At 54.3% G+C, this 25661-nt stretch overlaps 8 protein-coding genes across 8 annotated transcripts; all 8 read right to left on the bottom strand.

Annotated features, from left to right (window-relative positions):
* Positions 1 to 1952: 1952 nt before the first annotated feature.
* Positions 1953 to 3221, bottom strand: JKF63_01860 (uncharacterized protein; the record flags this gene model as incomplete). The annotated part of the gene is made up of 1 exon (XM_067897905.1): positions 1953 to 3221. The coding sequence occupies one exon, from the start codon at positions 3219 to 3221 to the stop codon at positions 1953 to 1955; it is 1269 nt and encodes a 422-aa protein (XP_067754062.1).
* A 642-nt stretch (positions 3222 to 3863) lies between these two features.
* Positions 3864 to 4748, bottom strand: JKF63_01859 (uncharacterized protein; the record flags this gene model as incomplete). The annotated part of the gene is made up of 1 exon (XM_067897904.1): positions 3864 to 4748. The coding sequence occupies one exon, from the start codon at positions 4746 to 4748 to the stop codon at positions 3864 to 3866; it is 885 nt and encodes a 294-aa protein (XP_067754061.1).
* A 4535-nt stretch (positions 4749 to 9283) lies between these two features.
* JKF63_01858 (uncharacterized protein) lies at positions 9284 to 9856 on the bottom strand (the record flags this gene model as incomplete). The annotated part of the gene is made up of 1 exon (XM_067897903.1): positions 9284 to 9856. One exon carries the CDS (start codon positions 9854 to 9856, stop codon positions 9284 to 9286), a length of 573 nt encoding a protein of 190 aa, XP_067754060.1.
* A 1098-nt stretch (positions 9857 to 10954) lies between these two features.
* On the bottom strand, positions 10955 to 11221 carry JKF63_01857 (uncharacterized protein; the record flags this gene model as incomplete). Its single annotated transcript, XM_067897902.1, has 1 exon — positions 10955 to 11221. The coding sequence occupies one exon, from the start codon at positions 11219 to 11221 to the stop codon at positions 10955 to 10957; it is 267 nt and encodes an 88-aa protein (XP_067754059.1).
* Positions 11222 to 17319: 6098 nt separating this feature from the next.
* Positions 17320 to 18618, bottom strand: JKF63_01856 (uncharacterized protein; the record flags this gene model as incomplete). Its single annotated transcript, XM_067897901.1, has 1 exon — positions 17320 to 18618. One exon carries the CDS (start codon positions 18616 to 18618, stop codon positions 17320 to 17322), a length of 1299 nt encoding a protein of 432 aa, XP_067754058.1.
* A 2206-nt stretch (positions 18619 to 20824) lies between these two features.
* JKF63_01855 (uncharacterized protein) lies at positions 20825 to 22084 on the bottom strand (the record flags this gene model as incomplete). The annotated part of the gene is made up of 1 exon (XM_067897900.1): positions 20825 to 22084. One exon carries the CDS (start codon positions 22082 to 22084, stop codon positions 20825 to 20827), a length of 1260 nt encoding a protein of 419 aa, XP_067754057.1.
* Positions 22085 to 23058: 974 nt separating this feature from the next.
* Positions 23059 to 24318, bottom strand: JKF63_01854 (uncharacterized protein; the record flags this gene model as incomplete). Its single annotated transcript, XM_067897899.1, has 1 exon — positions 23059 to 24318. One exon carries the CDS (start codon positions 24316 to 24318, stop codon positions 23059 to 23061), a length of 1260 nt encoding a protein of 419 aa, XP_067754056.1.
* Positions 24319 to 25166: 848 nt separating this feature from the next.
* JKF63_01853 (uncharacterized protein) lies at positions 25167 to 25520 on the bottom strand (the record flags this gene model as incomplete). The annotated part of the gene is made up of 1 exon (XM_067897898.1): positions 25167 to 25520. One exon carries the CDS (start codon positions 25518 to 25520, stop codon positions 25167 to 25169), a length of 354 nt encoding a protein of 117 aa, XP_067754055.1.
* Between the last annotated feature and the right edge of the window lie 141 nt (positions 25521 to 25661).

The following is a 25661-nucleotide window of genomic DNA, read 5'->3' as shown; positions in this document are numbered from 1 at the left end:
ACAGTAATGTGTGTAGGGGTGGCGAGGTGACGATTTCTTGACGTACAGGCGTCGATACGGTGAAAAAAAGATTTTGGGGGTGGGGAGTCGATAGCGTACGTCGCTTTGCAGGTGTGTGAGGCGCACTCCGACGCCTGTGCAAGTACGTGAATCACTGGGGTGGTGTCCTCGAGCAGCGTCTCCCAACCGGAAAGGCTCTCTAACCCACTCCTTGGGGGATGCTTTCAAGTAGACAAACACGAGGCCGCCCGAGAAGTCTGCGGCCATTGAAGTTCACCGCGGCCAGACATGCCTGTCCCAACGCATCACCATCTGTTTTGGCGAGTATCCGCTACGGTGGCGGCTTGATAACACCACTCGGGGTGCTCTCATGTGGGAATTCATGAGCAGTGCAGGTTCACTGCGGTCCTCAGCCTGGTCAGTAGAGGAGGTCCACACTGTTGCCCCTTGTTTTACTCGATTTCCTCGTCAGCGCCAGGCTTGGCACCCGCACCCGCACTGATGTCGCCACTGCAGGTGCACGACTTAACTGACGACACCGAGCAAACGCCAAAAAAGATTCTTGGACGCGCCCGCCCTCTCGCTCCAGTCTCCTGATTCCAAAAGTCGTGGTTGTCTGTACCCAGCTAACACGGTGGCCTACTGGAGTCCAACAAACAGACCGAGCGCCACACACACACACACACGCACACAACGGCTTTGCCACCGCGAGCAATACCACTGATGTTGCTGTAAAGGGTGCAGAATTTCGGAACATGTTCAAAGCATAAGAAAGAAAGGCACGCGAGCCTCATCAAATTGGGGCGCCGCAAAAAAAAAAAACCATCCGCCCAAGCCCCGCCTCCTTGTTCGTCTCGTCGAGGTTACGACGCTCCGAAGGGAACTTGGACCCAACCGCGCGCACATGGTCAGCACCTGCAGCAGCAGTCGCCTTGAAAGGTGCAGTGGAAAATACGCCACATGGATCTCCTCACTAGGCAATGGAATTTTGACCCATGTGAAGGGGACAGCAGGAGGTAAAAAGAAGAAGCCCATTCCTCAGACACCCACATCTTTCGAGACTCAGTCAGTCTTTTTCTCATGAAGCTTCACCATGACTGCACCATCACGTGTGACGACGAAGGTAGTGTATGCCACCCGAAAACAAGACGCCTCGCGGATGGATGTCGACGCCTTTGCAGGATACAACAAACGATGAGAGCGAAGGGAGCGGTGTCGTTGTTTTTTTTTGGTGGGGGGAAAGGGGAAGGGGAAAAGAGATGGAAATGCAAATGGAAAAAAGGATATCGGCGCCCCGGCGTGTGTGTGTGCGTGTGTGCCCGCACGCGCAGTGGAATACAGTCGCAGAAGTGGGATTACCGCACACCCCTTGTGCATAACTACTCACGCTTTTCGCCCCTCCTCATACAGCCACATGAGTGTGGGCCAGAGTCCCATATAAAACAACGCATGAAAAAGGTGCTCAGCATTCGGCTGAGAAAACGAATCATGACGCCAAGGGACTTGATGTATCGACTACACTTGAGCTCACTCCGATTGCTTTCTGTTTTGTTTGGTTTTCGGTTGTTACTGCTGTTTGCAGTCAGTCACGGAGGCGCGCAGGTATGCTAGATCGAGGAGGCGGGGAGGGCAGTAAATTCATACACCTCAAGAGATAGAGAACACAGGCAGAACAGAGAGAAGAGAGTGCGCTGGGGTGTGACGACGAACCCCTGTAAGCCTCTTCCTCCTCCCCGTCCCTCCCATGCAACCCCACGCACTTCCCTCCTGTAGTCGAGCGCACCCTACGGCGGATACTGTACATGGAATTTAGAGCTAGAAACCACATCATGAAGAGAGCCAATGCATCCACCCGCGCGTGACACCAAAGGCCAGACCGGCGCCACGTTTCATAGTCAGACGCATCAAGAAATGTTATGCGTGACTCGTTTTGCAAGAAACGCGGACTTCCTTTACTCGCTGTACTTTCCCCACTGCTGATGCAGAAGGGCCTCGAAGCACCGGTCGGACTCCACCATCGCGCTTTGGGGGACGTACCACTGGACAAGCTCCTCGAACTCGACTTTTCCCTCCCGGGCCGTTCGCACATCCCAGGCAGTGAGGAAGGCATCCTTGTCTGCTGGACTAGAGGAGTGGTACTTTCGGTGCAGCTCCTGCACCGGCACACGGTAGGCAGTGTCTTTGGTCTCGAAGCAGTGCACCCACAGTCGCTCCAACAGCATAAGTCGCGCAGCAGACGGCGAGGGAATCAACAGCGCCTCGTAGTACTTGATGTCGACGGAGCCATCCCCGTTGGTGTCGAGACACTCCAGAAGGCTCGTATTCTGCACGTAGAGACGCTGCTGCCGCAGTGCATTCAGAAAGGCGGCCTCGCTCACGAAGCCTGTGCCTGCCTCGTCCGCTTGCGCTAGAGAGAGAGACAAAGCGCGTACTGTAACGCCGCTACTGAGGACGACCGGCGCGTGTTCTCCACGGATCATTCTCATCAACGCCGACTGCGCCGCCTCGCGGTTGGCAACGGCTGTCTTTTCTTCTAAACTCTGCACTGTCCTGTAGGAGGTTCGGTATTGCGCCTCGCCCTTCGCAAGTGAAGAGGAGAAGGCGCACGACACGCCAGGGATCGGCCAGACACCACAAAGGAGGGCTACGAATGACTCATCGTCGCTGCAGGAGGCTGATACGCCACTGTAGTACTGTGCAAACTCCTGCCCACTCACCCTGCCATCTGGGTTAGTGGCTTCGTTGAACGTTGCGTCGAAGTCCCTGCGTACCTCCGCTGCAGTCGTCTCAGAGCGCACGACGGCTGGGTGACCCTCCGCTCTGAATAGCCGGTGCAGCTCGTGGAGGTCGACCGAGCCGCTGCTGGGGTCCTTTTGGAAGATTCGCCATACACGCTGCAACCACACTTGGCGGAGGGGGCTGGGGATCTTACACAGGATGGCGATGAAGTCCGTGGGGTCAATGGTCCCCTTCCTATTTCGATCGAGTACTGTGAAGATGTTCTCGATCTCATGCTCCTTGAGAACAACATTATTCTCCTGAAGCGCCCGCCGAAACACCTCCGCCGTCACCTGCGGGCCGTCGAGATCATCAGCGATGCCAAGAGACCGGCTGAAGCTGCGAATGCCGTTCACTGAGGATGGACTACAGCGGAGAAGCAATCGCCTTGTCTTCTGTGCCGTTTGCTCCAGCTCCAGAGCATTCAGCGTTCTTCTATTCATGGAACGGGCAGTGGTGGGTGTTGGCACGAGCCGAGACAGTCCTGAAAGAGGCAGACGCGAGGCACCGTATGTGCTCTCGTCAGCAACTCCACAATCGGCGGAGATGAAGCCTATGCAGATGTCTTTCCGAGTTTGTGTAATCGCCTCTGTAGCGCTAGCAGCCGCTCGGCTAGAGAGGACGCAAACAAAAAGATGCAACAGGGTGTTCGAAGCTGTGTGTGCGTGTATGTGCGCGCGTTTTTCATGTACGTGGGTAAACAGAGTAGTGAGGTGTGAGAAAGAGGTGGACACTACAGATCAGCACAATATGTGCTGTGTGCAAAGACTGTCGTTTGCATGGGTCAAGGACCCGCTTCAGAATCAGCCCCTCCACAGAAATCCACGGCGAAAAGAGCCACGAGGCTGCCGGGAAAAAAAAAGCATCGACACACTGAGCCTGGACGAACTTGGTCTTGATCACGTTGCTTTTTTTTTTCGTTTTTAATTGTGTGTGTGTGTGGGAGGAGGAGGGGTCTCACTGAAATGTACAGAGGCCTGTCACTTTGTTTTCGTCTGTTGTTGTTGTGGACAAGCAAAGGCGTGAGGAAATGGCTCCAATTGATACATGATGCGGGGAGGGGGGGGGGAGAAGGCGCCGACGCGCTACATCGTCGGTGGCTTGGATGAGTAAGTAGCATAAAGGGTCCTGCGGAAAGTTGTACTGAACGGGTTCGCTCTCATCGAGTCCGCGAGAGACTGCATGTCGCGCGTCACCGCCACGGGATCCATGTCCCACCACTCGTCGGCGTTGCTCAACTTGAACGCCGCAGGACCAGGTTGTGAAGCGTAGAAGTCGACAAGGCTTTCCGCAGCTGCCGCCTCTTTTAGCTTCCTCTGCCTTTTAAGGGAAACGCTGAGCTGCTTCACCCGAGAGTACGGCGTTACATACCCTCCGCTCAGGCTTGCCGTTAGCGTGTTGTTGAGTTTACGGTGAGCCTCGGCATGCGACATGTCCTCGGCGGCTGGGGTTATGTGGCGATTGCCGCGGAAGCCCTCCAGAGTCGTGCTCGCACACCATCCGACCTCAAGACGCTTCTTTTCAGGTCGGTTGTCCTCACGGATGATGGTTGAAAGATAGCTAAGAGGTGCCTCTTGACGCTCGAGCGCCTCACATCGATACGTGTGGCGTTTTGTGGAGGCGCAGGCGCGGTCTCGGTTCCGCGTCCACACGAGTGGTTGCACCGTCTCCTGCATTTTGAGAAAAGCCGTACCTCTCACGGTTTCAGGAAAGTGGGTCGAAACGACATCGACGCCATTGTAGCAAGTGGTGGTGTTGTTTAGGGCTCGCTGAGGAAAAGGATGCAGCTCGTCTGTGGTGGAAGGGTTCCAGCTACGGCGGCCATGGGTGCCGTCGCCGTTGCGGAACCGCTGCACCTCGCGTCGCCGGATCGACAAAGGATGTGTTGCAGGGAGCTCGGGAAAGACGCGCTCTTCACGACGGTGAGACGCTAAAGCATAGGCGCGACGCTGTTCGTTTGAGGAGCTCATTACGGATAGCGGATATCACCATCCCCTCCCCCCCCAAAAAAAAACTCGGACAAGGAATACACGAGTCTGTTGACTCAACAACAAGAGAGGGGGGAGAGAGCAAAATGGCGCCCTGTTGTCTACCAGGTTTGGGGGAGGGGAGTGGGCCTGTGTGTCGACTTGAAGATGCGTCCCTGGCATACACTTTTCTCAGCCGTTGAAAGCGGACACCCCCCACACACACGATTGGTGGGGAAACGAAATGTGAGTGAGGATGGATAACAGGAATCCGCACAATATACGGGAAATGGAGAAAGGAAAAGGGAGGAGTGATGAAGTAGAATTAGATGGAGGCGATATATCCTGCGCGGGGCAAACACCGCATTTTCTCCTTTGCGTCCCCGCCTCTCTGGGCACAGCCAACCGTGCTCTGGTGCCAAATACTGTGAGACACAGCGATACAGTCCAACTGCAGGAAAAAACAAGGGCACTGCAAGAAGGCACAACTAGGAGAAAAAAAGAGAAGACAACAGCGACGCAGATGCGTGCTAGATTCAGGAGTCACGCTCGTAACTGAAGATCCTTCCTTTGAAGAACGGGCGCAGCATGCGTTTTGTAGCGTCGCACATGAGCAAAAGGAGCGGGGATGTTCCACCTTCAGAAACACCGTGAATGCTTCACTGGAGGAGGGGGAGGGGAGAGATCCCTTCCGCCTGAGAAGTGGAGAAAAGCCAGACAAGGGGGCGGGGTATCAGAGAACGAGATGCGCCGTTCACTCTGTGAGGAAGCCAAGCGAATACAGTCTCGTGTCCTCTTGCCAATGCTGAGCCGCTCCTGGCGCTGGTGGGGGGGCACGTACCGCGCGAGGACGTACACGCGATGCATCACTACCCATGTCTGTTGGCATGCCCCGGACGGCGTTGCGTTGCAACAAACCACGACAGTGAATGCCTGTCCTGCGCCAGTCATTGGAAAGGGCGGCCCTGTAAGGCTGACTGGGAATGTATCACTCCCGGCCCTGGCTGACGTACACTGGTGAGGGAGCCGGAGGGCCAGCCTCAGCGGTGCGCCAGGGGGGAGGGTGGGACCTGCATCCTGGGGGGAAGAGGGGCAGCGGCGGTGAGGCTCAGGCGAGTAGAGGCTGAGAGAGCGGACCGTGCCCGGGATGCCTGTGTCGGCATTGCCCTCTGGCGCGTATAGGGACTGCGTTGCACCATGGGATGATGGGGCCTGTGGCGGGCCGAGAGCGGTGTGTGTGTCTGTGTCTGTGGCACTTGAGGACATAACCCTATGCGGCAGAATGGGCACCTTCAAAAACATATATGGAAACTGTAAAGATTTTTTTTTATATTTCGATACGCATACATATAGATGTGTGTGCCCAAAGGTGGATGTGTTTATACGAGAGTATACACTCATCACTCTGGACTTAGAAAAAAAATAACACAGAAAAAAATGGAAGACCCAGGCACAAGCCTGGGCCAAGGAAGCGAGAGAGACCGAGGAGAAACCCCGTGCAGGCCATGGGGAATGGAAAAGCGAGGCGCCGCCGCAAAGAGCGCGCGCACACACACACACGAGGGCGCTAGACAACGTTAGAAGTGCTCAAAATTTATGTAATCCGTGCATGTATATTTTGGCGAGGAGAGGAGCCGATAAAGTAAACTCGCGGATTGACGACAAAAAAAGGAATAGACGAAAAAATTAATCACAACCACGACATTTCGAATCATTTGTGAGAGATTATACGCAGGAATGTTGTCACAGAACTTGGAGAATACGTTTGAAAATGGAGGAAAAGGACACAAGTACAGACACAGGTGATACCATCGCACACATTATAGTTCAACAGACGGGTGGAGGGGGGAAGGGGGGGGAGGGGGAGGGGGAGGGGGAGGGGGAGGGCTCCTGCCTCCGAACACGGGAATGCGATATGGGAAGAAGGCATAAGGAAGCACAGAAAAAAAAAGAATTTAGATATGACGGCGGTGTACCAAGGGTAACGTGCATAACACTTCTCACCTACCCCTCGCCGTGACGTCCCCCACCCCATCAAACGCGGGCGCGCGCGTTTGTCGTGAGATGGAGTGTGGCTGGTCTTTCCACACGAAGGGGAGAACAGAGGTGAAACTCTCGCCCGGCAAAAGTGCTGCTCACACACTTGGCTGTATGGGCTTGTCAGGTCCCCTAAAGAGATCACGCTGTATGGCATCGACACTCGAGAAGTATTCGTCGAGGTGACACGACATCCCTCCTTCAAGTACCTGCCCATCACAAACAACCCCCCTCCCCCCCACCCACCTAACCCCCCACAGTGGAGGGAGCTATGGGCAAGGGGTCTCCCGGACCGCTGCACAAAGCAGTGGTTCAGCGGCCTTTGGTTCCTAAGCATAGCCTTGACTCTACCGAGACTGCCAGAGATCCCGATAGCGTCAAATGCTGATATAACAACGGTGTTTTGAATGAGAGAGTTGCACCACGCTACCAAAACCAGCACCGGTGGGGTCAAATGAGAAAGAGCGCACTAGAGTAGCGCCGTGAATCAGTGGCGCTGATCGTGTCGCGGAGCAGTCACCACGTTCGTGTCGCGCAATTTATCAACCTGCTTGCGTAGTGTGAGCGAGTGGAAAGAAATAAGGGTCGAGGGAGCCGCTTTTCATCAGTACTGGTGACTGTGGCAGAGGTGGCAGAAGCAAAACAGAGTACCGTTCATTTAGATGTACGCGCCGGTTTCTCCCAGGTGAGAAAAGAGATACTCACATGGCACCTCAAATAGATGTCGAGGAGCTGTCATCGACGCGGTTCGAAGCCAAAGAGGCGAATACCACCAAACGTCCGTGAAAAATCCAACGCAACCGATCAAATGCAAGGAGAAATCCGCGCTTCGCTGCGTGAGTCCTGAAAAAGACACGGATGTCCTGCGCCGTAAAGCATGGACGCATCAATGCAGACAAAAAGGAGTATAGCTACAGAATATGTGACTCCGTACTTGTGTGACAGCCAATAAAGTGTGTGGGGGAGGGAGGAGAGGGGTTAGAGCGAAATAACACGAGGAACGCAAACCCATCTTCCGAGAAAGCGAAGCGGGTCTCGTTGGCGGGGAAGGTGGGGGAGATGCAGAGGCGTCGTACGCCCCCCTCAGAACCCCAATGAATGTTGGCCACCTCTTCGAGGTGTGTTGGAAACTAGTACTCCTGTAGAGAGAAAGCGAAGCGCTGATGCTCTCACAGCGAAACCTAATGGGTTCAGCACCCCCCCCCGACTTTGGGTGCGGCAACGTCGCCTGGACTCTCCCCTGGGCGCGGAGTTCGGCAGCTTGCTGCAGCTCCCTTGTCGAGAGTATTGTTGCTCCGGTGTGGGGATATCGAATCTGACCCTGGACCTCCTCTCGATCGTACAAGCCAACGCGAGCAACCCCGAGCAAGGTCAGGCAGTTCGCACCGCTTGCAGCTCACGCGGATCTTTACCTCCTCCAAGACGTGAAGCTCTCGCCAAGCCCTGCCAACACCTGGAAGGTCCCCGGGTACACAACATATTTCAACTCACCGCAACGACCGGAGTGGCAGTACTGCAAAATTTGTGCGCGAGAAACAAGGCGTGCAGTCCCGAAGGATCCCACGGCAACAGCGGAGTGAGGACTCCTCTGTCGAAGAAACTGTCGTTGAGATAATCTACCACGACGCGGCGCTAAAAAGATAAGCAGCGTTTACCTACCTACCCCAAGCCTAGGTCAAGTCTTTTCCGCTTCGTGGGCATCTTGGGAGGCTTCCCTTGGTCGCTCTGCGGGGACTTTCACTCTCCTTCACACCTCCTGGTGGACCCAAGCAGAGCAGCCAGACATAGCCGACCAGCTCGTAGCTTTGACGGGCGACGCCGGCTTCGTGCTGGAAACCATGCTGGACAAGCCAACGTACTTTCAGAGAGGCACAGAAAGCGCACTGGACTTGACGTGGTCGTCCCAGGGATATCAGGGCCATCAACTGGTGTGCCAATAACACCGTCGATGGTGATTATACGTTCCTCACTTATACTTTCACTTTGATTCGTGGAACACGTTTAGCCCCGTCAATCCCCACCTTCCCGAGACTCTTCTAGAGCTGGATAAAAGGGAAATTGGGGTCATTCCCGTGCCGGGGTACTAAAAGCCGTGAAACCGTTCGGCCCGAGGCGGCCTGGATGACAGCCTGGCATCCTTCAACTCTGCCCTTTGGTGCGCTAGCGAGCCCAGCTGATCATACGGTTGTCGGGCTCGCGGGCGCTTCGGTGGCCTACCGAAACGGGGGCTTCGGGCACGCAGGCAGGCCGCAGACCCACAACCAGCCCACCATGCGAATCCGAGCAACGACGCCACCCCCCCCCCTGCGTTCCGATTGCGTAAACGCGAGGGGAATTGCGTCACCAAGCAGGCTCTCAAGAGCACCCCGAGCCGGCGGACATCAAAGGCCGGTTCGGCTCCACTGCTCCATTATCGGATGCGGGAAACAGTGCGCGTTGAACCTTCGACCCCCTCCCCTCAGGATACAAACACACACACACAATATATATATATGTATATCCTACTCGCGCGAGAAAACATTCCGCCCTCCATTACGCAGCATGAAGAGAGACTTGATCGACAGTTCCCGTGTTCTGGCACCAACAACACGGTGAACGCACTGACCATTCAGAAAAAGAAGTGAGGTCGGGTACGTTATTACGTTGTATTCTTCCAGGAGCCCCGGCGCTTGTGGCCCAGGAACAAGGGCCAGCTTCACCTCCTCTGGATTGCCGAGGTTCATCGCATTAATGGAGGAGATGAACGATCGAGTGAGCGGGTCGCGGAGGAGGCTTGTCTTGGGCTTTGCCGCTGCGGTGGACTTGGCAGTCGCATCTGCGCGTGCTTTTCCGCACGAGCTGGTCGACGCACTTGTCAGAGGTGAGAACGCCTCGATGGAGGAAGCCGCTGCGGCTGCAGTATACAAAGAGCCACTGTGGACAATGACGATCACACCCTTTGTGCGGTAGAACTGCATGAAGTCGTGAAGCACTTTCTCGTTCGGCAACTCGGCGATCTCGTACCCCGTCACGGGGGGCTTGCCGACACGAAATATCCTACCCAAGAACAGCCGACTGCATGACCGCTGAAACATGGCGTCAGTCGTCGTGGACAAGTCCTCGTGTTCGAGCAGGTTTCGGCCCCTGAGAAAGCGTCCCTATACAGATAAAGAAGGATGTTAATGGAGCGCGCGTTTCCCTGTGTGGACAGGTGCTGTTTTTTTTTCTTGTTTGTTTGCTGTTAGCTACACTCTCTCTCTCTTTTGTTTGTTCCCTCCCCCTCTGCCGTCCAGAAGCGCTGGCCTCCAGTTTGTCTCACTTGGTGGCGAACGGAAGACAGCGCAGATAATCCTTCGGGGCGAAAAGGGCACTGTGCCTTTTGTTGTGGTGAATTGGGAGAGGGGGGTTACTCGTCGCGCTGTGCGCGGGTGAAAGTTAGGATTAGTAGTCGTGCTGTGAGAAGAGCATACATATAATATACCCCCTCTCCCTTCCCTCCCAGCCACCACCACCACCAGCGTCATTTGATGGTCATGGTGCATGCGAGAGGATATTCTAGATAACACGTCGCATTAGACGAGTATGGACTGTTCCCCCTTTTGCCCCCCACCCCCACCCCCTCTTCTAGTGACGGTTGCGCTCCCAGCTGTGGCACCGTATTTGTTCCACCTTCGGTGTTTGCACTGACGGCGAGAAGGCAAAAAGGGAGGAAGAGGAATACGCAACGACCTTCACAGACCAGATGTTGCCATTGTGCCCCGCAGGTTTCTTCTGGATGCTTTTTATCTTTTCCACTTCTTCTTTGGTTCCCCAATGGGGAAGAGGGAGGGGAGGGGGGGAGGGGGGGCAGCAACGGTGGGGGGGGGTATATACGACGGAGGCACAGAAAATACACACCCAGTATTCACCAGCCCCTCGCCAGAAAGACCCATGTATGTGTACAATGCGCATCCTCATCTTTTCTTTAGTGGAGATGCGTGTTGTTATTTTATTATTATTTCTGCTCCTCCCCCGGCCAATACCTTTCATTTGATGACTGACTTTGAAGTCTGTTAGACTGTTTCCTGTAATAATGCAAGACAACAATAGACGCAGAGCCGACACACACACACACACACACAAATGTGAAAAAAAAAGGCAGCGTTAGCCAACGCTAGGAATGGGGGCACCAGCGAAGCCGTCTAGCCCCCGTACTACGTTTTCCAGCCTGCGTTTCGTTCATACTCCACCCGCATCCGGCGCTCATCCTCCTCAGTAGGGGTGGGGTACATCCAGACCATGAAGACTACACAAATAGGAACAAGTACCAGCTGAATCTTGATCATCTTCTTCAGCTCTGCCTTCACCTTACCACTAGCAGAGGTGTCAGGGGCTGGGCCGGCAGCAGTGCTGTGGCTTTTGAAGCTCTCCAGCATCACCCGAGAGCGCCGCATCAACGCGCGGTGCGTGATAGACAGCATTGGTCAAACTACGCAAACCACCCCAGTCTACAGTGAATCGTGATCAGATCTTGACGGATAAAATTGACAACTCCCTTTTTTCGAGTGCCAAAAAAAAAGGCCAATTTGAGACGAGGAAAAAACAGAGCAAGGTCAGCAATGGCGGGTTTCGAGAGGAGCGGAGGGAGCACGGGAGAGCAAATCAGGAGAACCCCTCCTCCCCCCCCAGTGAAGGCAGAAAGAGAGAACGAAAGAGAAACACAAAGTTGTGCTGATATTTGACATGATGGCGCCACACACCCATCCACAGGAGACATCTCGAAAAAGACAAAAATGGTTCATGAAGGAGATGAGAACTGCACTCAAGACTTTCCAGCCTCACACACACAGACACACACAGTCAAACTCCAATGACAGCTGGCTGTACTGTACATAAAACAGTATCCGTCGTAAAAGAGTAGAGGTGCGTTGACAGCGTGGTCAATTTCTGGGGACACATGTGATAACTCTTTGTTTTTTTTCATGCTGGTCTGCCGCAAGTGAGGCGACGGAAGAGCAAAATGGCGAGGAAGACCATCCCATGAGCCCTGTGGAACTGCTGGGAAATACTCAACGTATACACACACAGACACCCACACATATAATCACCACCCAAAATCTGAGGGAAGGTGGGGCGGATATGAGAGAAACAGCCGTCCAAAGACACTCATGACAAGCCATATTTGCTTCTTCACACGGACACCTTTTTCTACGGTGAAAACAAGACACACTTCAGACCTGAAGCTGTCCATTAAGCCCCATCATCCCATGGTGCAACGCAGCCCCTATACGCGCCAGAGGGCAATGCCGACACAGGCATCCCGGGCACGGTCCGCTCCCTCAGCCTCTACTCGCCTGAGCCTCACCGCCGCTGCCCCTCTTCTACCCCCCCCCCAGGATGCAGGTCCCACCCTCCCCCCCCTGGCGCACCGCTGAGGCTGGCCCTCCGGCTCCCTCACCAGTGTACGTCAGCCAGGGCCGGGAGTGATACATTCCCAGTCAGCCTTACAGGGCCGCCCTTTTCAATGACTGGCGCAGGACAGGCATTCACTGTCGTGGTTTGTTGCAACGCAACGCCGTCCGGGGCATGCCGGCAGACATGGGTTGTGATGCATGGCACCCACCTCTATACGTCATCGGTACATGGTTCTGGTATCTGGAAAAAAAAGACTGCTTGGAGTTGGCGGGAGGGAGGGAGGGGGGAGGGGGGGGGGGGATAAGGTCGAAGCTGCCTTTCGTTGTCCCCATAGCCAGGGTACTGGAGCCTAATAGCATACACTGAGGCTTTCTCTTCACGACAAGGCGAGTCATTCAGGGTTTCACACACAAATGAAAGAGGCACACGCCAAGACAAACGAGACATCCAATACAACGATAATAGAATCATCGGTGTTGATCGTTGTCGCCATCAACAACAAAAGACAGGCGCCAGCACGGATTTAACGGGAAGTCTGGAGATATAAAAAAGGGGGGATGAAGAAGGGGGGGCGCAGATTTTCTCTCTTCGTTGCTACTGAAAGAAGAGAGCCACACACGGGCACCACCAACTGTAAAAAAAAACACAAATCCCATTACATGCTGCCGTACTTCTCTTTTGAGACTGAGGCGCGGTGCTGCTAAGCGTAGATATCCACAGAAATTAAGCAGATGAAAAGAAAACAACAAACCCTGTATAACGTCGACACAATACACCAATATACTCACAGCAACAGACCCGCGTGGACGTCTTCTAGGAAATGGTCTCTGCGTATAGCCAAACAACAAGCGTCCATGTCGGAGAAGTGGCGGAGAGATCAGAAGGGGGAAAGAAACGCACTAGGACCCAATAAGAGTCGCTGACAGAGATATGATTATCCACACACACAAGTACGAAAAAAAGGTGCGCCTAGGTGACGTCTACGAGGGAGGATGTCTCGACGCCTCCCCCCCCCCCCGCCCGGTCGAATATGTACAGCTCGCTGCCGCTCATGTGCGTGGTTCTGTTTGCGGTGCTATGTTGCTGAGTAAAAAAAATTGTTAATCATATATATATATATATGTGTGTGTGTGTGTGCTGTCTTCTTCGCCACGAAGGGATGTATGAGAAGTAGCGTGGGATGCTGAGCATCGGGGCAACTGTGGGCAGGTTGTCTCACAGAGGGCTCGCATCACACCCGGGAACAGAACTACTCGCGCAGACGTATACAAGCGAGGGTTGGTCACGAATAAACGCGCGCACGTAACTTAGTTCGAAGAAGTAAGACGCAAAAAAAAAGACGACGTGACCATAACCGCGGCACATACAAACATTTTCACAAGACAGCACATGGGAAACAACGTTGAAAGTTGAATTCACCACACGGGGAGGGGAGGGGGAGCTAAAACGATGCGCATATGGGGGGCTGCTCATCACTATGGAGATATCGGGATGAGGAGGTTGGCAATTAGCGAGCAGCCTTGCCGCTCATAGAGAACACCGAACCCAGGGCAGGGTACGCAATGGGGACAAGAAAATATAAAAGCACGTATATCTGCACATATATCTAGTAGAAAAAAAAAACAAGTGGTGAAAAATCACAAGGCTAACAAAAGGTGGAGGTAGAGGGGGGGGGGGAAGGGAGTCCATGGGGATCAAAGCCTCCAACCTGAGTAGGAAAAAAAACACACACACGCACCCCTCAAATTCGTAAAGATAAGACGTTTCCCGGTTGTGATGCGTCCCGTGTGTGTATTACGTCCACCCCCAAATTTCTGAATGACAAGTATCGTTGCCAGGTAAGTACTTTGGTGCACCACAAAAACAACAACGTCTCCGAGAGGAGCACCGCGGGGACGAAAGGAGCGAAGACAGGAGGAGGTATACCAATGAAAGAAATGGGTAGTATGCACAGAAGAAACGTTTTTTTTTAAAGCCAAGTCGACCCATCGTCACTAAAAAGTGGGGTGGAGAACAAAACGATGGTGGCGCAAAGACGACGTAAACTATCGATCCAGAAGAGAATGGCGGGGGCGAGAGCAGAGCAGGAACTCACATTTAATGGAAGGAAAAGCACAAACAAAGTCGGTGAGGAGCGAACCCCACCATAAAGAGTGGGAGGGAGGGGGAGGGAGGGGGAGGGGCATTGCCTTCAGCTATATTGAATTATCAAGCCTGCGTAAGTGGTAAAGATGCGATTCTCGGTGAGAATCACAACGCCGACAGCAATGGGAGCAGAAGCAGGGGCCGCACACGCACACAAACATGAGCCAAACAAGTTGGGACCTCCAGAGAAAGTGGGTCCCCACCACCACCACCACCACCACCACCACCTCGGAAACCACAAGACAAGAAACAAAAATATACAAAACAGGGAAGAGTAAACCAATAAAGAGTTACACGGGCGTAAAAGAAAAAAAATGATGAGACACAACGGTGGGAAAACCGGATCAGTAGCGTTGGAGCCAAAATGAACAAAAACAAACAAACAACGAAAAAAAGGAGAGGTAAACATGTGCATGTGATGAGTAAAGAAACATAAACAAAACGCCAGGGCATCACTCGGAAACACTACGGGGTGGGAAAGGGGAGCGGAAAAGCAACTACACCAACGGGAAACATTTTCGATATAAAATCAAAATAACACACACACAAAAAAGGGCACAACAGGAATCACACACACACACAGAGAGAAACAATCAAGCAAAAAAAAACGCAAAAGCAGAGCCTCGGGAGACGAAGAAGTGTGTGTGTGTGTGTGTGTATGTGTGTGTGAGGATGGGGGGATAGAGAATCCCCCACAAAGGTGAAACAAGAAAAAGAAGGAGGTTCAGAGACGGTGGGAAGAAAGAAGCGGGGGCAGGAGCCAACGTGTGACGCTACGCGCTACCGAGCTATTTTTTTTTTTCAAGTCTAATGGAAAACAGGCAAAAAGCGAAAAGCACAACAAGAGATGAGAGCGGCAATCCTTACACAAACACACGGAAAACGCAGAGGAGCAGATGAAAAAAGAAGCCCACAAATTACATCAACATACGTGCAGATGTATGGAAGAAAAAGCGTCGAGTAGGCAAACCCAGGGAAAAAAAAACAGAAGGATATAGGTGAGAAGGGGGCCAACGCGATACAGAGGGAGACCCCACAGCGGAGGTCATCTCCCTCCTCACGCATGAACAACACCTTTGCAGTCCAACAGAAATACGCACACACAACAACTTAGAATGTGTCACTTATTCTCTCGAGAACCCCCGGTGCCTCCTTTCGCTGTTTGGATTCGAAATATCGAATTCTTCTGTTTTCTACGCACAGTGTTGAAGACTAAAAAAAAGGCAAAGCAAGCGAGGATTTCCTTCTCCACAGTCTCCCCAGCACAATCTTCCAATATCCTCAACAACAACAAGAGCCGCTGAAATAAGCCGCTCACGAAAAAAAAAGGACACAGTGGAGCCGTTCCTCGACGCTACTCTGAACATCGAGGTATAGCGGAAAAGACGAGCGCAAATAAACCAGTACAAAAAACCAGGATGTCCTCTACAGGGCGTCCACTTTGACAACTAAAACTTTCCTCAAGTGCCACAGACACACACAGACACACCGCTCTCGGCCCGCCACAGGCCCCATCATCCCATGGTGCAACGCAGTCCCTATACGCGCCAGAGGGCAATGCCGACACAGGCATCCCGGGCACGGTCCGCTCTCTCAGCCTCTACTCGCCTGAGCCTCACCGCCGCTGGCCCTCTTCTACCCCCCCCCCCAGGATGCAGGTCCCACCCTCCCCCCTGGCGCACCGCTGAGGCTGGCCCTCCGGCTCCCTCACCAGTGTACGTCAGCCAGGGCCGGGAGTGATACATTCCCAGTCAGCATTACAGGGCCGCCCTTTCCAATGACTGGCGCAGGACAGGCACTCACTATCGTGGTTTGTTGCAACGCAACGCCGTCCGGGGCATGCCGGCAGACATGGGTAGTGATGCATCGCGTGTACGTCCTCGCGCGGTACGTGCCCCCCCCCCCCCCACCAGCGCCAGGAGCGGCTCAGCGTTGGCAAGAGGACACGAGACTGTATTCGCTTGGCTTCCTCACAGAGTGAACGGCGCATCTCGTTCTCTGATACCCCGCCCCCCTTGTCTGCCTTTTCTCCACTTCTCAGGCGGAAGTGTGCCCCCGACACCCCGCGTTGCCACCCCAAGAGGCGAGGAAAACTCAAAGGCAATACGCGGAAACGAGGCGGGGAAGGGGAGGGGAGGGAAGAGTGGACAAACAAAAACAAAGGGGTAAAAGAGGAGGGTAAATATATAGCCGAATAGATAGCCAGATATACAGAAAGAGAAATGCATAGGATAAAAAAAGGGAGAGAAACAAGTTCAATGAAAATACGCGAGTGCACTCGACAGGAAAAGGGGACGGGTACAAAAAAAAAGAAAACAATAGTGAAAGCGCGCCAGAGGAGGAACATCACGAAAAAAAAATGCGGGAAAAACGGTGTGGGAGCAACTCTTCAAGTGTTTGACTTTGGCTTCCAATGCGTAACAAACAACAGAGGAACGTCATCGGCCCGGTAAGAAGCAGGGGGGAAAAAAGAATGCCTGCGGGACACCTAAAGGAAAGGGGAAAGAAGGGAAAAAAAAGTGCCCAGACTGGACTCTATTCTTTCCGTGGAGAAAGGGAGAGGGAGAGGGAGAGGGAGGGAGGGGGGGGGGGGGCAAGAAAGCAGCAGGGTCTCCATCCACTAGCCATCGCATCTAATGTTTTCTCAAAGCAAACGAAGCAGCCCGCTAGATCGCTTCGGTAGAACACAAACACACTCTTCTTCTCTTCAGTGATCTCATCACGAGCGTTCTTCGGGAAATGCGCGCGTGGCCTATGGTATGAGTAGTTGGAGTTCCAGTTCGAAGAGAAAGCTGGTTAGTCAACGTCCTGACCAATGGAACAGCAAAATAATCATTATGTCGTTTGGTTGCTGTTTTGATCTGACGGCCCGCGGTTTCCGCCACCCGATTGGACTCCCCTGTAAAGGAAACTGCTGAATCTGCGGCCCAAGGGGAAGGGGAGGGGAGACAATAAAACAAACAGTTCGTAGGGCGCGTCAACTGGGGTGTTTCCCTGCTCTGCGGCAGCCCCCCCCCCTTCACTTCTTGCGATGAAGCTCAGCACCAAGGCGTGCATTGGGCGATAGCGTGGGCACCCGATCGCGCAGCACCGCCCCAGTAGGGCTGTAGCACTCACGTCCAGTCCTGTTGCTACCGCCTAGAGCTACCGGTTTGAACACACGAAACACTCGACTCTGTCGAGAGAGACGCTCCTCGTTGCTGGGTACCCTTGAGCCAAAGAGTAGTCGTCCCAGCGTGCGGGGCGAGACGGCGTTACGGAAGCCGTCGTAAAAGTTACGGAACGAGGTGCCATCACAGGTGAAGATACCCTTCACGGCCCACCACCCCATCGAGATGGCCAGCTCCACGTAAACGAAGACGATGACGAGTGGTTTAATGTAGATCAACATCATGAGTTCCATGAACAGGGTGAAGGCGACATCGAGGTAGGAGTCGTGTATCTGAAAGTCAACCTCCTGCTTGAGCAAACGGCTACCGTCACTTACACTGAGATGCCCGACGGAGACAAGGTAGTCGATCATGTCGTTGTACCCCATCCAGAAAAGATTGTTGTACTTCACCGAGCTCGGTGGACGCAGCGCCCACCACGACGGCACAAACACGCGAGGTCGAACGGATGCATCCTGGAAGTACATAGCTGAAACCGAGATCGTGTTCTCCTCCTCCATGCGTGGCGTGAAGTTGCTAATGCCTCCATCGGCGCACCACTCACCGGTGCTCTCCATCTTGAATGGCAGACCGACCAGCGGAACGAGGCAGCATGAGGCAATAAGCGCTTCACGAATCGCAGCAAAGCTAGAGAAACTGTTAATCAGGCGCGACTTGAACCTGGGCAGCACTGTAACGCCGATTTCAAGCGATCCACTCTCCAGTCTCTCACGCATGCGCGGATCGGTATTGACACGACGCAAGTTGTCGCCGAAGCTGTCGATGGAGGCCAAAAGGTACTTCCTCATTCGAAACCAATGAAAGATGGAGCTACGATAGTCCTCGGCAACGGCCGACGCAAACTCTTTTACTTTCAGCATATTATACTGCCCGGAGGCGAGGCACGCGGCCGCCAGGGCACCAGCGCTCACACCAGTAAAGCGTACGCGTTTTCCCTCAGCGTGCCACCGCTGAAGAACACCAGAATCGACGAGGGCGTAGGCGACGCCAAAAAAGTACATGAGGAACCATCCACCACAAGAAAAAGAGACGGTAATGTCCCACTTCTGTTCCTCCTTCCTCTGCTCCTGCTCTGGGCGGAAGTGGGGATCACCGTGGAGTGACGAGGCTGCGACGGAGTCGCGCTCAGACCGGTTCGAGAAGCTCATCGTGTGTGCAGTCCCTCGACAAAGTGCTTCAAGGAAGACAAAATATAAAAAAAAAGACACGCCAGTTGATTGAACTGCGACGCGGCAATGCAGCTTCAAGTCACCAAACCAGCGCACTGCGCACAGGTGTGAACGGAGCACACGAGTGTACAACAAAGCAGAGGAAGAGGAAACAAGAGAGGGAAACGGAGAAGGGAGGGAGGCAAGGCCAGAGATACGCGAAGAATCGCACTGGTACTAAAATATTTGGGTATTTAGCAGGCGAGTGGGGATTAGAAGTAGAGGTGAAGAGTACGACAAAAAATTGAGGGGTGCTGCCTCACGCTGATCGACACCACTGCCGTCGCGCGCGTGGAGACAGATAAGACACGTACAGAAATTGAGTGAGAAGAAAATCAAAACAAAAGGAAGCCAAATTTTCTCTGTCGCCGGATGTTGGTGCTGTTTGGTTCTCTTTTTTCTTTTTGGATGGGGGTGGGAGGGAAGACGCCAACCACTGTTCGCCAAGTCGCAAATAAAGAAAATAAACGAACCCACTGAGGAATACAAGAAAAAAAAACACAAACGCGCACAGACACACAGACAGCAAGAGAACAAAAGGGAGAGAGGGTCCTGTGCAGGGATCGAGACGAGGGCGGGTTGAGAACAACAAAAAGAAGAACACAACACCAAAAGAAAAGCACCAGCCAACTGAAGAAAAAAAACGTGTTTTTTAGATCACTAACCAGGTGCGCTCGTGTAAAAAAAAAAAAGACCTTGCGTTTGCAGGGGAAGAAGGGTGAAGGGTGAAGGGATACCACAGAAACACAAGAGAGATGCGGGTTTTATGGAAAAAGACGCGCGGATGTCAGCCAGGTATCACTAGTGGAATGGATACACTTCAACTGCCTCCTGGACGCGGCGGAACGGGAAGAAGGCTGTTCTAGGGAAGGGGGAAAAGCAGAGGAAGACTCTCTCGCAAGCCAGGTGAATTTCTGCCACGAAATAGTTCAGAATGACGGAGCTGCCTCTCAACAAAAACGCCAGGAGAGGAGAGTTTAGCGTTCGGCTAGCAGCGCGCCGCTACATTCGATGTAGAGTAGGTGCGCACCTGTCTCACGAAATGGAGGCGAAAAAAGCGCAAAGTGTTACAAACGTTTTTCAGAGGGATCCAGCGCAGGGAAGAATCCGTAATGGTGAATAGATGCGTGCGAGGGTGCTCTCAGACAAAATGTATAAATATATATAAATAGATGTGTGTGTGTGTGTGTGTTAGTCTTTTCCAGAAGGGGGGAAGAAAGAAAAACAACAGCGGTAGTCATAAAAGTCCTGGTGAGCGCCCTTCAAATGGAGAAGCATATGTAGCCAAGTATGCCACTTGCAGGTATGCGTGTGCGAGTATCGGCTCTTGGGCGTCTCTTGAATTACACGAGTGCACTTGAGCGAGTGGTTCCCGCTCTTTATATTTTCGTGACGACTCCACCAAGTGGCACACGCAGCTTATCCGTATCTAACAGGGAAGAAAAAGCAAGAAAGGCGATGAGGAGCTGTTTGTAGGACACACTGCAGTCTAAAGCTTGTAACACTGTATGTGAGGTGTGAGCAACAAGGATTAAGGTACTTGGCAGACACCGAAGAATCCGTGTAGAGAAGGAGGGGAAGGGGGAAAAAAGTAAGAGGAGTACGATATTGGAAAGAGAACGACATGCAGAAATTTTCGTTGACAAAAGGCAAAACAGCGGACCGAAGGCTTTTCCTATGACACCGCATCCGCAACGCAAGGTCCAACGACGCTTTCACCCAGCCAACCATCACAAGAACCAGACAAGCCTTCGACAAACCCAGCGTGAGAGCACTAGCCAAGACACCGGCGTACATACCCACCCCAAAAAGTGAAATACTCGCCCCACTCTTGGTGCTTCACTGTCCAGTCACCTCAGCCCCACCCTTTGACTCGGTCGTCGGGTCACACTGGAATAATCTTTCGTGTTTGGGATCCCTTTTACAAAATAGTAAAATCAAAACCAGTTCGAGAGAACTCGAGCAAAAAAATGTTTAAAAAATGCACTCAAGCGATGAAAATACACAGCAAACGAGAGAGAGGAACCGGAACACGCAGAGTGGGGAAAGCACAGGAGGTACCCCCCTCACGCGACTTCACACTGCCCTGAGAAAGGCCCGTGCACCAAATACACGCACACGGAGTGAAGCGTGAGTGATGACGCGCCTACTTCTTCGCAGTCTTGGCCTTGCGCTCCACGGCACGGGCGGCGCGCTCCTTGCGCAGGCGCTCCTCGCGGCGGATACGGTCCTTCTTGAGCGGGCCGAACCACTGGCTCTTCTCCTTCTTCGTCTGGAAGCGGCCGTGACCGATCTTCGAGCTCGTGTCGATGAACTTCAGCACAATCTTCTCCTTGAGCAGGCGCGACGTCTGCGGCGCCATCGGGCGGCGCAGCGTCATCACACGGCGGCGCGGGCCAGACACGGAGCCCTTCAGCATCACGTAGTCGTTGCGCACCGTGCCGTAGCCAACGAAGCCACCCATGGGCGTGATCGTCTTGGCCGTCAGATCGTATGTCGTCGTCGCCTGGTTCGGCTCCACAGAGACCGTGCGGCCCACCTGGTAGATCTTCTTGTTCAGCTGCGTGCGGTGGTGGTAACCGTGCTGACCGGCGCGAGCAACAGTGTACATGACACGGGCAGGGTGCCACGCGCCGATGCACGCAACCTTGCGCAGACCACGGTGCGTCTTGCGCGGCAGGCAGGCAACGCCCCAGCGCTTCACCACGCCCTCCGTTCCGTGACCCTTCGTCACAGAGCACACATCACACGCCTCCGACTGCTGGAACACAGAGTCCACGCGCACCTCCTTCTCCAGCAAGGACTTGGCCAGCGCGATCTTCGCCGCGACGTTGCCGCCGTTGATCTGGATCTCCTGCACGTGCGCCTTCTTCACGCCCACGCGGTGGTTGCGCAGCTTGCGCAGCTGCGTGTGCGCAATCACGCGGATGACGGACGCCTTCTTCGCGAACGCGTTCAGCGTGCGCGCCTCAGCGAGCTTGCCCTCCTTCGTGTTCGCGAACTGCTTCTGGCGAGAGAAGGCCAGCTGCGCTGACTGCTTCCAGTTCTTGTAGTAGCGGCGGCGGAACTCCACACTCGTGTGGTGCGCCCACACAGTGCCGATCGTCTTCAGGCCGACTGGCGTCTGGCGGTACCCCACAATGCCGACAATCACCATCGGTGGCGCCTCCAGGATCGTCACCGGCTCCACCACTTCCTTCTTGTTCACCTTCGATCCAGGGCGGTCGACATCGCGCACAATGTGCGTCATACCGGCCTTGAACACCATAAAGCTCGTCAGGTGGGGCTTCTGGGTTGCGTCGTCCTTGGGGAACGCGCGCGCGCGGCCGCGGATCTGGCGCGAGCGCTTGCGCGGCAGGAAGCCAAGATGGCCGTGGCGGGGGTGCTCGAACTTGCAGTGAGACATGGCGGCAGTGTGGAGAGAGACACTTGATATGCTGCAGATGAAGAAGAAATGGCCAGCGCTCGTTTTTTTTTTCGGGGATTAAGAAGATGTACAGGGGAGAAGCCAAAGGTGAAAGAATACCCGAACGTGAAGCGATCGAGAGAAAGAACAAAAAAATACAGGATCACCAGGTGGAGAGGAAATCTACGCAATCAGGAACAGGAATATCCCAGGATAAGGGCGCCCAAAAAGGCAGGAGAGAAGCGCTGACCCGAGAACGCAGTCACGGGGGCCGAGTTTGTGAACCGTCTACGGCTGCCGGTTGGCGGCCACCAGATCAAAAAAAAAAGACGGTCTCACCATCCGCTGAATGAATCTTCTTAGCACGAGTAAAGGCTCCGCTACACAGCGCTCCGAAATAAAGAAACACTGCTGGACGCGGTAGGGCACGAGCGAATGGGGAGGACGTGAGCTCCTCCAGGAAGCGCGGATTATTCCCTGGCACCTTAGCGGCAAGAGGAGCCGCTGCGGCGTAGACTGAGAATGACCCACAACACGTACGTGGAGCACTCCCCCCCCCCCCCCGCGCGCGTTTTGCACCCTCCGTCGGACTTTCACCTTTTTTTTGCCTTGTTTTGAACTGAAAAAAAAAATCATGGAATCAGAAAAGTACCGGGAAAACAGAAAACAGGAAAACAGGAAAACGAGGGAGCCTTCGAATGGGCCCCAGAAATCCCCCCAAACTCCGCTGGTCGACCGCCGAGCAAAGACCTAATACGATTCATGCGTGAGACTGCTGAGGATTGTGTAGCGCTGAACAAAAGCGAAGAAAGATGTACGAAATGAAGCAACGGGACCAAACTAGGGGAAGAGCAATGTGGAAGGGAAACACCATCACACTAAAGGGGTGAGGCATGTACATCTCCCCCCCTCCCCTGAGAAAGGCCCGTGCACCAAATACACGCACACGGAGTGAAGCGTGAGTGATGACGCGCCTACTTCTTCGCAGTCTTGGCCTTGCGCTCCACGGCACGGGCGGCGCGCTCCTTGCGCAGGCGCTCCTCGCGGCGGATACGGTCCTTCTTGAGCGGGCCGAACCACTGGCTCTTCTCCTTCTTCGTCTGGAAGCGGCCGTGACCGATCTTCGAGCTCGTGTCGATGAACTTCAGCACAATCTTCTCCTTGAGCAGGCGCGACGTCTGCGGCGCCATCGGGCGGCGCAGCGTCATCACACGGCGGCGCGGGCCAGACACGGAGCCCTTCAGCATCACGTAGTCGTTGCGCACCGTGCCGTAGCCAACGAAGCCACCCATGGGCGTGATCGTCTTGGCCGTCAGATCGTATGTCGTCGTCGCCTGGTTCGGCTCCACAGAGACAGTGCGGCCCACCTGGTAGATCTTCTTGTTCAGCTGCGTGCGGTGGTGGTAACCGTGCTGACCGGCGCGAGCAACAGTGTACATGACACGGGCAGGGTGCCACGCGCCGATGCACGCAACCTTGCGCAGACCACGGTGCGTCTTGCGCGGCAGGCAGGCAACGCCCCAGCGCTTCACCACGCCCTCCGTTCCGTGACCCTTCGTCACAGAGCACACATCACACGCCTCCGACTGCTGGAACACAGAGTCCACGCGCACCTCCTTCTCCAGCAAGGACTTGGCCAGCGCGATCTTCGCCGCGACGTTGCCGCCGTTGATCTGGATCTCCTGCACGTGCGCCTTCTTCACGCCCACGCGGTGGTTGCGCAGCTTGCGCAGCTGCGTGTGCGCAATCACGCGGATGACGGACGCCTTCTTCGCGAACGCGTTCAGCGTGCGCGCCTCAGCGAGCTTGCCCTCCTTCGTGTTCGCGAACTGCTTCTGGCGAGAGAAGGCCAGCTGCGCTGACTGCTTCCAGTTCTTGTAGTAGCGGCGGCGGAACTCCACACTCGTGTGGTGCGCCCACACAGTGCCGATCGTCTTCAGGCCGACTGGCGTCTGGCGGTACCCCACAATGCCGACAATCACCATCGGTGGCGCCTCCAGGATCGTCACCGGCTCCACCACCTCCTTCTTGTTCACCTTCGATCCAGGACGGTCGACATCGCGCACAATGTGCGTCATACCGGCCTTGAACACCATAAAGCTCGTCAGGTGGGGCTTCTGGGTTGCGTCGTCCTTGGGGAACGCGCGCGCGCGGCCGCGGATCTGGCGCGAGCGCTTGCGCGGCAGGAAGCCAAGATGGCCGTGGCGGGGGTGCTCGAACTTGCAGTGAGACATGGCGGTGGGGTTTTCCGTTTAAAGCTGTACGAGCGCGCGGGATGTTTTCAGCAGTGCACATATGGCACGGTTACGGTTGTTTCGGATGTGTGCGCAAGCATAGAAAGCGTATCATTTGAGGGAAATGAGTCATAGAAATAAATATTCCGTAGAAGAGGAAGGCAAATCACAGGCCGTAGAGGATGGGGGAGTGTGACACGGTGGATGACAATGGGCACGGCACCGCGTGACAGCGAAAGGTTTCTCGAGCATCTCAGGTGCGGTGGACTTTTCAATTTTTCGATACTCAGGGATCTGTCGACGCGCCTTGGGTTGTCTTTTTAATTCTTTGTTTCGGGGCATAGAGAAGCACATGAACATTCCCGTTGCGTTGCACGTGCGCTTGCTCGAGAATGTAGCCGTTCACTTCTGCACAACTTGTCCAATAAAACCCTGGCGCATATGTGTGCGCGTTTCAACTCTTTTCTTTTCCCTGGGACTGGCGCCTCGATTGTCAACCGTGTGGTGCGCTGGGGGAATCAGAGAAGGGGAAGAGGGGGGGGTAAACAGGCGGAAGCGACAGACTAAAAAAGACTACACTCTCAGGAGTCACCAACACGAAGTTGAAGGGGAAAACAGACGTCTGACCAGTCTCCACAACTCCGCGAGGGTGAAGCAATTTCTGGTGACATCGTCAACCTGTTGATGATGAACAAACAAAACAAAAAAAACGAAGTAAAAAAAGGAACGTGAGACCTACAGTGTCATTCGTATCCTTTTTCCCACCCTGCACCAGAGGTGATACCGTTGTGGCGCATCTCTCCGGGGTAGTGGCTCACTTGCGTATCCCATGCAGCACGCGTCGCTAGCTATCTCCCTCCGAGTTTGACGCCGCTCGTTGCGCCGGTAGGGAAGTCCACTTTGCGAGCGATGTTGCTCTTCGTCATGAATGGCCCCCGTACCTTAGTTTCTTTCATCAACGTGTATCGCTGAAGCACAGGGTCCCACATCACCTTCTGCAATTTCCGACCGGTAGCGTCGAGCCGCTCCGCCTCAGTTTTGATGTAACCCTCCATGTGCCCCGTGTTGGCCTCGCTGCGCAGCGCCACTGCGTTATTTCGAATCTTCCGCGGAATCACCTTTGGAATGAAACCGACCATGCGCTTCTTTAGGCGTGTCTTGTATTGGCCATGACCAAACAAGGCGGAGGAAACACGAAACATCGCGCCCCTGTCAAGCGCACTCGACCCGCCGCCGATCTGCGTGCCCTTTTGTTTACCCCAGAGTGAGGAGGGAGGAGGGAGGAGGGGGCCCTTTTCACGGATTTCGCCCCGCTCCCTTCTTTCGTACGCCCTTGACTAGAG

This window comes from Porcisia hertigi, chromosome 34, assembly GCF_017918235.1.
Source record: "Porcisia hertigi strain C119 chromosome 34, whole genome shotgun sequence".
NCBI classification, from domain to species: Eukaryota; Euglenozoa; class Kinetoplastea; order Trypanosomatida; family Trypanosomatidae; genus Porcisia; species Porcisia hertigi.
This window is presented reverse-complemented; position numbering and strand designations above follow the sequence as displayed.